A 14822-nucleotide genomic window follows, 5' to 3' on the forward strand; every position below is an offset into this window, starting at 1 on the left:
TGCATCTTGAGCTTCTCCAATGGTTCCTCACGGCTTATTCACTTTACACTTGGGATTAGTGTTTGCAACCTGCAAGTGTATTCTTTCCACTGCATCAAATTTCTATACAATAGTAAAATGATCAGGCTTCATAACGGCCTTACAATAGACCAGAACATAGAGGTTAAAAACACACAAAAAGTAAAAAAAAGTAATTGATTTTCACAATTCTCCCCAACAAACTTCCCCCCCGCAACTGAAGTAAACTTAATCTGCATTTTTTAAACTTCATTTTGTAAAATTTTGCCCCATTGATCTGCTCTGGGTCAGAATTTACACTGTTGATGGTAGAGAATGTAAATTTACAACTAAATAAAGTTGATTATAGGATCCATAGGATGAATGGTAGAATGCCTGCTAATTTATTTATTTGGTACACACTGGCTTTAAGGAATTCAAGTTTAATTAAAATTATCTAAGCATCAATCTTGTATGCTGACTTCAACAAGAGCTAATGTAGTCACCAAGTCATTAAGCAAGCAATAGAACCAACATATAATGCTGGCATTGTTTGAGAAGCTAAAATCAATCTGTTAACTCAAACTGCATCTAGATCAGTATCTTGAGTGGCTGGGCAGCTCTTGGAGATCTATAGTGTTTGCACTGCTGGAATCCTCTGGCCTTTGAATCCAATAATTGCTGTGGAAAAAGGGTGGTAGTGCAACCATTTGATGTCTGCAGACATGAGGGAGAGATTAAAGGCTCCCTCTGGTGTCAAGAGGCAGCACTTATGCATACTGCACCGACATATTACACTAGTATGAAAATTATAACCAGATTTTGAGTTATTTTAGGGGAGTGTGAAAGGTGGAGAGCTAATAGAAGACCCAAATAAATAGGATAGAAAAAGAGAAATAAAAGAGATGGATGCCCTTCTGGTTTTTGTCCAGTACAATTTTTTTTAAAATTCGTTCCTGGGATGTGGGCGTCGCTGGCGAGGCTGGCATTTATTGCCCATCCCTAATTGTCCTTGAGAAGGTGGTGGTGAGCCGCCTGCTTGAACCGCTGCAGTCCGTGTGGTGACTGTTCTCCCACTTAGGAAGGGAGTTCCAGGATTTTGACCCAGCGATGATGAAGGAACGGCGATATATTTCCAAGTCGGGATGGTGTGTGACTTGGAGGGGAATGTGCAGGTGGTGTTGTTCCCATGTGCCTGCTGCTCTTGTCCTTCTCGGTGGTAGAGGTCGCAGGTTTGGGAGGTGCTGTCGAAGAAGCCTTGGCGAGTTGCTGCAGTGCATCCTGTGGATGGTACACACTGCAGCCACTGTGCGCCGGTGGTGAAGGGAGTGAATGTTTAGGGTGGTGGAGGGGGTGCCAATCAAGCGGGCTGCTTTATCTTGGATGGTGTCGAGCTTCTTGAGTGTTGTTGGAGCTGCACTCATCCAAGCAAGTGGAGAGTATTCCATCACACTCCTGACTTGTGCCTTGTAGATGGTGGAAAGGCTTTCGGGAGTCAGGAGGTGAGTCACTCGCCGCAGAATACCCAGCCTCTGACCTGCTCTCGTAGCCACAGTATTTATATGTCTGGTCCAGTTAAGTTTCTGGTCAATGGTGACCCCCAGGATGTTGATGGTGGGGGATTCGGCGATGGTAATGCCGTTGAATGTCAACAGGAGGTGGTTAGATTCTCTCTTGTTGGAGATGGTCATTGCCTGGCACTTATCTGGCGCAAATGTTACTTGCCACTTATGAGCCCAAGCCTGGATGTTGTCCAGGTCTTGCTGCATGCGGGCTCGGACTGCTTCATTATTTGAAGGGTTGTGAATGGAACTGAACACTGTGCAATCATCAGCGAACATCCCCATTTCTGACCTTATGATGGAGGGAAGGTCATTGATGAAGCAGCTGAAGATGGTTGGGCCTAGGACACTGCCCTGAGGAACTCCTGCAGCAATGCCCAGGGGCTGAGATGATTGGCCTCGAACAACCACTACCATCTTCCTTTGTGCTAGGTATGACTCCAGCCACTGGAGAGTTTTCCCCGATTCCCATTGATTTCAATTTTACTGGGGCTCCTTGGTGCCAAACTCGGTCAAATGCTGCCTTGATGTCGAGGGCAGTCACTCTCACCTCACCTCTGGAATTCAGCTCTTTTGTCCATGTTTGGACCAAGGCTGTAATGAGGTCTGGAGCCGAGTGGTCCTGACGGAACCCAAACTGAGCATCGGTGAGCAGGTTGTTGGTGAGTAAGTGCCGCTTATACAACATCTTCCATCACTTTTCTGATGATTGAGAGGAGACTGATAGGGTGGTAATTGGCCGGATTGGATTTGTCCTGCTTTTTGTGGACAGGACATACCTGGGCAATTTTCCACATTGTCGGGTAGATGCCAGTGTTGTAGCTGTACTGGAACAGCTTGGCTAGAGGGGCAGTTAGTTCTGGAACACACGTCTTCAGCACTACAGCCGGGATGTTGTCAGGGCCCATAGCCTTTGCTGTATCCAGTGCACTCAGCCATTTCTTGATATCACGTGGAGTGAATCGAATTGGCTGAAGAATGGCTTCTGTGATGGTGGGGATTTCGGGAGGAGGCCAAGATGGATCATCCACTCGGCACTTCTGGCTGAAGATGGTTGCAAACGCTTCAGCCTTGTCTTTTGCACTCACGTGCTGGACTCCGCCATGGGGATGTCTGCAGAGCCTCCTCCTCCCGTTAGTTGTTTAATTATCCACCACCATTCACGACTGGATGCAGAGCTTTGATCTGATCCGTTGGTTGTGGAATCGCTTAGCTCTGTCTCTAGCATGTTGCTTCTGCTGTTTAGCATGCATGTAGTCCTGAGTTGTAGCTTCACCAGGTTGGCACCTCATTTTTAGGTACGCCTGGTGCTGATCCTGGCATGCTCTTCTGCACTCCTCATTGAATCATGGTTGATCCCCTGGCTTGTTGGTCATGGTAGAGTGAGGAATATGCCGGGCCATGAGGTTACAGATTGTGCTGGAATACAATACTGCTGCTGCTGAAGGCCCACAGTGCCTCATGGATGCCCAGTTTTGAGTTGCTAGATCTGTTCTGAATCTATCCCATTTAGCACGGTGGTAGTGCCACACAACACGTTGGATGGTGTCCTCAGTGCAAAGACTGGACTTCGTCTCCACGAGGACTGTGCGGTGGTCACTCCTACCAATACTGTCATGGACAGATGCATTTGCGACAGGTAGATTGGTGAGGATGAGGTCAAATAAGTTTTCCCTCATGTTGGTTCGCTCACCACCTGTCGCAGGCCCAGTCTGGCAGCTATGTCCTTCAGGACTCGGCCAGCAGTGGTGCTACCAAGCCACTCTTGGTGATGGACATTGAAGTCCCCCACCCAGAGTACATTTTGTGCCCTTGCTACCCTCAGTGCTTCCTCCAAGTGGTGCTCAACATGGAGGAGGACTGATTCATCAGCTGAGGGCGGACGGTCGGTGGTAATCAGCAGGAGGTTTCCTTGCCCATGTTTGACCTGATGCCATGAGATTTCATGGGGTCCAGAGTCAATGTTGAGGACTCCCAGGGCGACTCCCTCCTGACTGTATATCACTGTACCACCACCTCTGGTGGGTCTGTCCTGCCAGTGGGACAGGACATACCCAGGGATGGTGATGGAAGGGTCTGGGACATTGGCTGAAAGGTATGATTCTGTGAGTATAGTTATGTCAGGCTGTTGCTTGACTAGTCTGTGGGACAGCTCTCCCAATTTTGGCACAAGTCCCCAGATGTTAGTGAGGAGGACTTTGCAGGGTCGACTGGGCTTGGTTTGCCGTTGTCGTGTCCGGTGCCTAGTGGTCCGATGCCGGGTGATCCGTCTGGTTTTATTCTTATTATGACTTTTCGTAGCGAGATTATACAACCGAGTGGCTTGCTCGGCCATTTCAGAGGACAATTAAGAATCAACCACATTGCTGAGGGTCTGGAGTCACATTTAGGCCAGACCGGGTAAGGACGGCAGGTTTCCTTCCCTAAAGGACATTAGTGAAGCAGATGGGTTTTTACGACAATCCGGTAGTTTCATGGCTACCATTACTGATACTAGTATTTTAGTAATTGAAGTAATATAATCAGGATACTGGAGTGCTGCAGTTTGCTAGTTATTTTCCACATTTTCTCTGACTCCTATTTAATTCTTCAACTATTAGTGGGAAGTAGAAGTTCTTCAGAGCGCATTATTTTAGTCTAAAGTTTTACTGCATCTGGTGCAAACCAGCCTCCTGGAAAGGGTCTCAACCCCAGTGTCAGGGTGCAGTGGAAGTCTCCTCAGTTATACTGTCCATTTTACATTTATGGGTATGTAAAACAACCACCACAAAACTGACAATGTAACTGCATCCTTCGGTACAACACTTGTCGCAGCATAATTGAACTTCACCTGCTGCTTTGTAAAATCCCATTTACTCTTTTGCCATCCTTGCAATTCCAATAATCTTCTACAGTACTGAAGGAATGTGAAACAGACAACTGAAGCATTAAAAAGAAAACATACCCTTAAATCAAAGAGAGTAAAAATCAAGTTTACATTTTGGGATCATTTGAAAGTGCAATCTTTACATTAAAGCTTATTATGTAAGAGATAAGACAGTAGAATCATACAGCGCAGAAGGAGGCCATTCGGCCCATCGCCACCAGGGCCCTCTCTCTGAAAGAGCTCTCCCCTTTGTCCGATTCATAGAATCGTACAGCGCAGAAGGTGCCCATTCGATTTATCGTGCCCGTGCCGGCTCTTTGAAAGAGCTATCCAATTGGTCCCACTCCCTCCTGCTCTTTCCCCATCGCCGTGCATTTTTTCCCTTTTCAATGATAGATCCAATTCCCTTTTGGAAGTTAAAAGGGAATTTCTTTACACTTGTCTTTTTAAAAAATCCAATGTTCCCTTGCTTAAAAAAAAATCCACTGGGCCTCACAGACCCCTATGTACTTGATATAAACCTTTACATTTTTGGATTTAAGTTCTGTCAATCACTCGCTTGCATATTGTAACCTAGCTACTCTGAACTGGAATTTTCTGAGCTGCAAAACAAACTCCTAAAAATTATCTTGAACTACTTTAAAAATATTAGAATTAACAAACCATATAAAATGATAAATTTCTAGGTCCTTGGTAAACTGCATCTCAACAAGTCTAAACTGATAGAGGAATAATTCCAGCTGCTCCATACTATCACTCCTGCATTATAAGGTAAAACTCGTTAAAAATTCCTGGCTTCGGGCTGTGCTCTGATTCACCAAATGACACAGCACTTTGCCATCTGGGAAAATCAGCTCAAGTGTGTGAACTGTGACACTGCACTGTCCATAGCACTTAACCTATCTAAAAAAAAGTATACAGATCAAGGGTGGGGGGATGTGGGTGTTTTCCTGAGATGTTGCTTTGAAGGACAAACTACTTATGAACTTTTTAACCAAACCAGACTTTTCTCCTGGGAAGATTTCCATCCCAGCTCCCTTATATCCTATCTACTTGAGACCTCAAAACAATATACCTCCCATTATAAATGATCAACGTCCCTTGATTCCCAGCTCCATTTAGTTAATGGAAGTAGTAGTAGAGGCTGTTATACAATAGTCATAACACTCCTAAACTATGTATAAAAGTTAACCAGGGTTCCTCCAACTGGTTAGTGACCAGGCAGGGAAAGTGCACTGCGTGGACAGGATCAGATCCAGATGGGATACTGCAGTGTTTAAATAGGCTGCCAACACTCACCATCTAGGCTCAACACATGAAGAATGCCCTCTTGGGCAAGTTTTGTGTTGTCAGCAAATGTCAATATTGTGCCTCCATATATACAGCAAATAAAAGTGATCTCAACACCAATCCCAGGAATACCCCACTTCCAACTTTTCTCCAATCCGAGCAACACCCATTAAAGCCAACTTTTGTTTCTCATCTATCAACTTTTTTTTAAAATACTGGTTTATTCTACTCTCCCTTCATGACCAGAGGTGTGACACCGACTATTCTCCAGTCCCCCAGCATATCCAAGCAGCTTTGGAAAAAAATGCAATAGTGTGCCTCAATATATACTGCTGTATCTTCTCCAATTTCCTTCAGCTGCCTCGTGTACATGCCAGAGACTGGCGATTTATCCACCTTGTGTTCTGTTAAATTCTTTTCAATAGTTATCTCAAACAATTCTTACACATCCTCCTCCAGTACACCTACGTACTCACTTCTATCATCATTTCTAAAATGCAAAATACTTATCATGGCACATCATCCTCCACTAGATTCCCCCTTAATCCCAATTGGGCCCACCCTTTTTTTTGACTGTTCTTTTACATTTTACATGCTTCTAATAGCCCTTGATATCTCCTTTTATACTATCTGCTGGCCTTTTCTCATATTGCCTCTTAGCCCTTCTACTTTTCCTTTTCACCTCCCTTTATATGCAGGTACAGCAAGCAATTAGGAAGGCAAATGGTATGTTAGCCTTTAATGCAAGGGGGTTGGAGTATAAGAGTAAGAAGGTCTTGCTGCAATTATATAGGGCTCTGGTGAGACCTCACCTGTGTACAGTTTTGGTCTCCTTACCTAAGGAAGGATATACTTGACTTAGAGGCAGTGCAACAAGGGTTCACTAGATTGATTCCTGGGTTGAGAGGTTTGTCCTTTGAGGAGAGATTGAGTAAAATGGGCCTATGTTCTCTGGAGTTTAGAAGAATGAGAGGTGATCTCATTGAAATGTATAAAATTTGCAGAGGGTTTGACAGGGTAGATGCTGAGAGGCTGTTTTCCCTGGCTGGAGAGTCTAGAACTAGGGGTTATAGTCTCAAGATAAGGGGTCGGCCATTTAAGGCTGAGATGAGGAAAGATTTCTTCATTCAGAGGGTTGAGAACCTTTGGAATTCTCTACCCCAGAGGGCTGAGGTTGTTGAGTATATTCAAGGCTGAGATCGATAGATTTTGAGACACTAAGGGAATCAAGCGATATGGGTATAGGACAGGAAAGGGGAGTTGAGGTAGAAGATCAGCCATGATCTTATTGAATGGCAGAGCAGGCTCGAGGGGCAGTATGGCCTACTCCTGTTCCTATTTCTTATGTTCTTCTACACTTTCTATATTTCTCAATTTTGTTTAGTATTGTTTGCGTAGTTTTCTCATATGCCTCCCTTTCAAATTTGTTAATTTTAATCTCTATTTCAGCACAAAACTCTCCTTTGATATACCCCTTTTCAAATTACAGGAACATTCATCTAATTTGTCTCTACCCTTATTACATTCAAATATTTCTTACTGCTGATCCATTGTTCTGTTTGCCTACTTTTCTGCCCAGTTAATTTGGGCTACATCCCTTATTTCACTGAATTTTATCTTCTTCCTGTCCAACAACTTTACCTTTAATTCATCATCTTTTTCTGTTTCTAGTGTTGAATCTAACTCTGTTATGGTAACTATTTCCCAACTGTTTCCCTATTCTTATTATTATTTGCTCCACTTGTTTAGATGGGAGCAGGAAGTTACAAAGGGGCATAGACAGATTAAGTAAGTGGCAAAACTGTGGCAGATGGAGTTCAATGTGGGGAAGTGTGAGGTCATCCACTTTGGATCTGAGAAAGACAAATCAGGATATTTTCATGGCAAAAGACTGGGAACTGTGGAGCAGCACAGGGATTTGGGTGTTCAGCTACACAAATCACTAAAAGCCAGTCCACAGGTACAAAAAGTAATCAAAAAGGCTAATGGAATGCTGGCGTTTATCTCAAGGACGTTGAAAGTGATGCTTCAGTTGTACAGATCCTTGGTCAGACCCCATCTACTGCACTCAATTTTGGGCACCGCATCTCAGGAAAAATATACTAGCCTTGGAGGGGGTGCAGCGCAGAGTCACAGAATGCTAACATGGTTTAAAGAGTTAAATTACAAGGACAAGTTGCATAAACATGGCTTGTTTTCCCTTGAGTTTAGACAGTTAAAGGGTGATCTAAGTGAGGTGCTTAAAATGAAGACATGATTTGATAGGGTAGATAGAGAAAATATTTCTCTCTGGTGGAGAAATCCAGAACAAGAGAGTACAATCTTAAAATTAGAGCTAGGCCATTCAGGAGTGAAATCAGGAGGCATTTTTTCTCACAAAGGATAGTGAAAATCTGGATCTCTATTCCCCAAAGAGCAGTCGATGTTGGGTCAATTGAAATTTTCAAAACTGAGATTGATAGATTTTTATTAGGTAAGGGTATCAAGATATATAGAACAAAGGCAGATAAATGGAGTTGAGGTACAAATTGATCTGACTGAATGGCGGAATAGGCTCGAGGGGCTGAAAGCCCTACTGTTCCTATGTTCCAATTCATTTCCCAACCTGTTAACCGCAGAGAGAAAAATGTCATATTCAACCTCTACCACCTAGAAGGACAAGAGCAGCAGGCACATGGGAATACCACCACCTCCACGTTCCCCTCCAAGTCACACACCATCCCGACTTGGAAATATATCGCCGTTCCTTCATCATCGCTGGGTCAAAATCCTGGAACTCCCTTCCTAACTGCACTGTGGGAGAATCTTCACCACACGGACTGCAGCGGTTCAAGAAGGCGGCTCACCACCACCTTCTCAAGGGCAATTAGGGATGGGCAATAAATGCCGGCCTCGCCAGCGATGCCCATATCCCATGAACGAATAAAAAAAAATTAACTGCCAAACACTATTGGATATATGTGAAATTATTCCACTTGTAAACATGTATTCCCTTTAAAACCGAAAACCCTTATTAAATAAGCATCAGCCAACTAGTGCCTTTATAACAAGTATCTAATGGTTTTGGCATTTTAACTAGCTTCTGACCCACTGTTGTTTAATGGATAGCAATTCACCAAAGAACCTCCAAGGCTTGAGAAAATAGGACTTCACTGATCTGTTCTAAGGAGGGTCAAAACCACCCAAATACACACTAGTATGGTAAACTTCAGCTTTCTCTGATGTTTGTTCTCAGTTTTTTTTTAAGAAAGAAAACGAACCATCACAAAAGCAATCTAAACCTAGTGAAGGCAAGCCTGCAAAAACCCCAATGCCAATAATAGTTGGCACCACCTCCACCTCCTTTACAGTCTGCTGCACACGAGTAGTAGATTGCTATTCTTCCCTTGGGTTTATTTTAAGTCGATACCCAAGTAAATTTGGTGGCCTGATATTAAATTTCAGTTGACAAAGAGGTGGGGAGAAAAAAGCAAAACGCATGCAGCTACATTAACCTGGGAGCTCACTAGCAGGTTTAAAAACTGAATGTTAGAATGGAGGGAAACAAAAGTACCTTCCGCCAACTGCAAAGTCTGAAATAGCATAATAGTAGGACTTCAAAACCTTCGGGTCATTAAAGACCTCATCTCCAAAGGTGTTCAGCCTATTCAAGGTCACTTTGATGTCAGTTGCTGTAACCCATTCCTGTAAATGAGCAAAGAATAACTAGGTTAGAGAAATGCCACGAGCAGAAATCAGTCACAATTACCAGCCATTGGAGTCATGAGAATATCCACCATGGAACATCCAGTATAGCAACACACCCCTGCGCGCACACTCATTTCAATGTCCCCAATAATTCACATAAAAATGTGTACATGAAATATAAATTTAATTAGGCCATCATCTACCAAGACTTGTATTTATTAGTAAATTGTAATTTAAATAAATGTAAAAACTAATTTAGCACTTTTATATTAAAATTGCATAATGTGTAAGCAAACTATAAACCTGTTCTTTGAAAATGCATTTACAATTTCATTACACACAGTGAACAGAGGAGATCTTCCCCCATGGCTAGTACATTGGTTCTGCTGTTTGTCTATTTAGTACCAGTTAACTCTTGTAAGAAAAATCCTGTGAATTCCATATAGCATGGAGTTAAACCAAGGCTGAATACTCACCTCCCCCAAATCGCTAACCTGCTGTGGACCAAAACATTTAGCTTCCACGTGGAACAAACAAATACCTCAGGAATTTAAATTTTTCATTATAAAATGAAAGCTGGGAAAAATATCATTGGAATTTTCAGCATGTGTTCTTTCCAGATGCACTGCTGATATGTGTAAAGTACACCATGTATTCTTGTAAATCATTGTGTGTTTACTTGGCCAGAAGAAATAGTACAGTCATCAAGATGGACAAAGAGGGTATTCAAAGAATGGCCCAGTGCCATATCAACTTTAATCCCAGGGAATGAAAGGGGAGAAGAGGATATGCACAAATTAGGATGTTTTGTGTTTTGTAATAGAATTGTTGACCTATACAGCGGGGCTTGGGCACAGTTCCAAATCTTGTCAGGTTCCGTTCAGATGTTGTCAAAAGATTAAATTATACTTTGCAAACCCATCATCTACTTTGTTGTGTAGATTAAAAGGTGACTGCCAATACCACATTAAACGATGACAACTTTTGGAAACTGACAGTGAGGAAAGACAGATTTCACCAAAAAACTTGGGGGGTGATTTTAACCCCCAAGGGTTTAACGTCTGCATGTAAAAGTACAGGCTTCCCACTGGGAATGCAAAGTCCAAACATTTTGCAGTTGCGACCCAAAAAAACAACTATTTTCAACTCCCACCCACCCATTCTTGGGGTTTGAAATCACCCCCTTGGTGTTTATACCTAAAACAGGAAGTTGGTATTTCTGCGCACAGTTAAAATGCACACTATTTCTTACAATAGTTTGAGACCTCAGTCAAGATTTTCAGCTACCAATTCTGCATCGCAAATATGTTGCACTGTACTTCTCATTGAGAGAAAGCGGTGATCCTGAAAATTATCCAGATGGCCATAATTGAAAACACTATGTTTGACATCCAGACTCCAACAATTTTACAAGATTTTTTAAATGACTATTTCAAACAACAACTTGCATTTATATAGCGCCTTTAACGTAGTAAAATGTCCCAAGGCGCTTCACAGGTGTGTAAATCAGACAAACGGAAATACTGAAGCTGTAGAGCAAATTCAGCAATCAAATACATGAACTGCATGCACAGTTGCATTTGTGACACTGCTAATCTGGCAAGTGCCTTCGCAAAAACCCACAGAGGAAAAGAGATTAGCCTTCCTACAGGCAGGTCCAAGATGACAGAATCAATGGCAGGGACTTTACAGAGATACCCAACAATCTGTAACATTTAGCATTGACAATAGGAGTTGGCCTATGCCCTATTAAAAGGTATTCCCCATCATTTTTTAAAAAAATTCATTCTCAGGATATGGGAGTCATTGGTAAGCCCGGACTTTATTACCCAACCCTAGTTGCTCTGAGAAGGTCCGTACCGCTGCAGTCATTATTCTTTGTAGCAGTTTGATACAACTGAGGGGCTTGCTCGGCCACTTCAGAAGGCAGTTAAAAGTCAACCATGTTGGTGTGGGACTGGAGTCACATATAGGCCAGACTGGATAAGGACAGCAGGTTTCCTTCCCTAAAAAGGACATTAGTGAACCAGTTGGATTTTTACAACAATCAGACAGTTTCATATCATTTTTACTGATGCCACCAACAATAAAATCCCTAAACCAGTCTACACAGTGCTCTGCTCTGGGCTTGCCTACCCAGGCTACAGCTTTACATGCAATGAAAGCAGGAATAGTTCAAGTGACAAACTTCCAGTCTGTTTTAGGTTTGACATTTAAGTGGCTCCAAATAAGTTTCTCAATTTCATCACTGCGGAGAAGAGATATTGGCTGAAATTTCAATTGCACATCGACATACATATTCAAGAGGGACGCAAGACAATAGTTTTGGTATAATGGATTTTCAACCTAGCCCCCAGCCATGTGTCAATACATTCTTATGATTTGCAAGGAAAAAATGGAATATTAGACAAGTCCAATAAAGAACGAACTTGCATTTACATAGCACCTTTCACAACCTCAGGACTCCCAAAGCACTTCTAGGCCAATGATGTACTTTTGAAGTATAGCCACTGTTGTGATGTAGGGAAATGTAGCAAAGTTTTTGTGTATAGCAAAATCCCACAAACAGCAATGAGGTAACTAGCCAGATGCTCTGTTTGAGGGATAAATGTTGGCCAGGCCACCGGGAGAACTCCCTTGCTCTTCTTTGAAAAGTGCCATGGAATCTTCTACATCCACCTGAGAAAGCAGGTGGGGCCTTGGTTTAATATCTCATCCAAAACCCTCCCGGAAGCAGTCTCACACCTGTTCAAAAGCAGCCAAATCCAACCAAGACCACATGCTCAGCACATTTTTGCAAAAGAATACTTCCTAATGAAGGTAGCACCCATTTAAGCCAGTATGAGTTAGTTTGATTCTGAGGAATGATAGCTACTGACGAGTCTTGATTATATGGGCAGGGGTGGAGAAAAAAAAGATATAACGTGAATGCCACACTCCATATCATGAACTGGCTTGAGCACGGACAGAGGTCCATAAGCATAATCACCATTTTGCTTCCATCAATTCTGCAACAAAAATATTTTAAAAAAAGGAACGGTGGCGAAAGCAATTGCTGCGCATTTATTTATTATCTTGTTATTTTCAACACTGAACACTTCCAGCTGCATGCAGTACAGCACACTGCAATGGACCCAACAGCCCGTACCAAATGCAACATCTGATTCACATTAGTTGCATCCATACAGGGCAGAAACTTCTTGCATATTTACACCAGATCTACCATTCACAAAACTGAAGTGTATACTCTGTGGTCCACATTATCCCCTAGGGGGCAGGGATTATCTTTCAGAAAGCAATCTCCAGACCAATCAAGAATCTACTTCTGGCAGTATTTTAACATTAGCACAGGGAATCGTCACTGCCAAGAAAATCCTGGTGTTGAGCCTTACCGTGGAGTAAGTTAAGCTCTGCGATCTGTTGACTTAACTAGAGTACAATTCCAATTCAGCAATTCATGTTAAACAAACACATTTGGGAAAACTGAAATTATATAAAAAGCCCTCAAGAGCCTGAGCAGGTTCAAAAAATGTGAAGGGATTCATAATTATCAAAATACATAAAAGACAGCCTAAAATATATATATTTTTTAAAACTGACCCAACAGTTGAGTAATGAAACAGTGGCAATGCTATGGCAGATACTACTGGTGAAAGCTTATATATACACACTATATTGCCATCGTAATAGGAAATGAGATTTAGAGGAAATTGCTATCCTTTAAAGACACAACTGGGAATATTCTAGCCTGAGGCAGCAGAGTTTTTATAGCTATTCAACGTGAATGTTAAAAGAGACGAATTAGTACAGCAATTAGCAACGGACTAATTTCTAGTCAGTGGTCTCTTAATTAAAATCACATGAGCCCACTGCTGAACAGAAGGTTCAGGTTATTTGTGCATGTGTGGCACTGTGTTAAACTGCACCCATTTCAGACTTCAGTCCATACAAAATAGAAATTGTTCTGAACACATCCGTAGGACTCTCATCCAGGTGTGTTCCATTTTAAATGGAGTCAGAAGGTTATAGGTTCAAGTCCCACTCCAGGACTTGAGACCATAACCTAGGCTGACACTTCGGTGCAGTACTGAGGGAGTGCTGCACTGTCGGAGGTGCCGTCTTTCAGATGAGGCCTGAAATCGAGAACAGGTCTACCTGTTCAGGTGGACATAAAAGATCTCGTGGTACGATTCAAAGACAAGCAGGGGAGCTCTCCTGGTGTCCTGGCTAACATTCATTTCTCAATCAACACCACCAAAAAAAGATTAACTTGTTATTTATCTCATTGTTGCTGGTGTGACTTTGCTGTGCACAAATTGTGCGCTGCATTTGAATACAAAACAGTGGCAACACTTTGGCTGTAAATTACTTTGGAATGTCCTTAGGACTTGCAAGGTGCTATATAGATGCAAATTCTTTTTTTTTCATCTAGATGTGTTCCCATTATGAAAAAGGAAGACATGCAGGTTAAAACTCAAATTGGACATGCCTAATTCTTTTATTTTAAACATATCCAATTAATCTCCCATGGATCGGCTCACAGAAATTATTTCTTTAAAAAAAATCTCTCTTCCTGTAACTGTGTCTATTCATCTACTAATTATTCCCACCCTGTCTTCAACAGTCGCCATTTCACATGCATCTCCATATCTAAGTTTATGACTCTCTCTCACTTTCCTTTTCTCCTAGTCTTGGTCAATACTATGGGTTCGATTTTGAAATGGCGGTGGAATGACAGAATGACCGCAGTGGGTGGGGGGTCAATGGGCGCGGGGGTAACCCGACTAATAAAAACTTACTTTACCTCACACGATCGCGAGTTAATTGGTGGCCCTTAACATGGCTTCCTGGTTTGCCATCCAAAAGCTGCGCAGTGGGCGGACTGCACACCCACATGACAGGCTGTAGGCTGGAGCGGCTCTATTTAAAGGGCCATTGCTCCAAAGTTTTTTGCTGCAGCAAACACCAAAAACGCATAATGGAGCATCACAGGGGCAAGGATACTCCAAGATTTAACAATGTCTCACTTCAGCTGCTACTGGCCGGGGTGAGGAGAGGAGGGGGCGGGGGGAGGGGAAGTGTTTTACCCTGCGGGTGGAAGGAAGTGCCCTGCCTCGGCCACCAAGAAGGCAGCAGCAACATCTCCTGCACCTGGGTCAAGTGCAGGAAGTGCATCAGTGACCTAACTAGGTCAGCAAAAGTGAATACACTTACTGATTCTCCTGCATTCCGTGTTCCACATCATCCCCCCTCCCCCGCCTCAAATTATTCTGCACTGCTAAGACTACTCCATCACATCGCTCCTCACACCCACTTAAGGCTCAACCTCAACTTACCTGCACTTCCTCACCTCCCCATTTGTCACCCCACCACTGCCACTCACCCAAATCTTCATCGAATGTGATGTCTCTGTCGCATAC

General features: G+C 42.8%; 1 protein-coding gene across 2 annotated transcripts in view; it reads right to left on the bottom strand.

Annotated features, from left to right (window-relative positions):
• lamc1 (laminin, gamma 1) overlaps window positions 1-14822 on the bottom strand; it is a 233683-nt gene that overhangs the window by 79030 nt on the left and 139831 nt on the right. For both annotated transcript variants that reach the window (XM_067990470.1, XM_067990468.1), the window contains exon 3: window positions 9269-9399. In XM_067990470.1, coding sequence (XP_067846571.1) covers window positions 9269-9399 — 131 coding nt within the window. The remainder of the gene's footprint in view (window positions 1-9268; window positions 9400-14822) is intronic.

The sequence above is a fragment of the Heptranchias perlo genome, chromosome 9 (genome assembly GCF_035084215.1).
Source record: "Heptranchias perlo isolate sHepPer1 chromosome 9, sHepPer1.hap1, whole genome shotgun sequence".
Classification (NCBI taxonomy): domain Eukaryota; kingdom Metazoa; phylum Chordata; class Chondrichthyes; order Hexanchiformes; family Hexanchidae; genus Heptranchias; species Heptranchias perlo.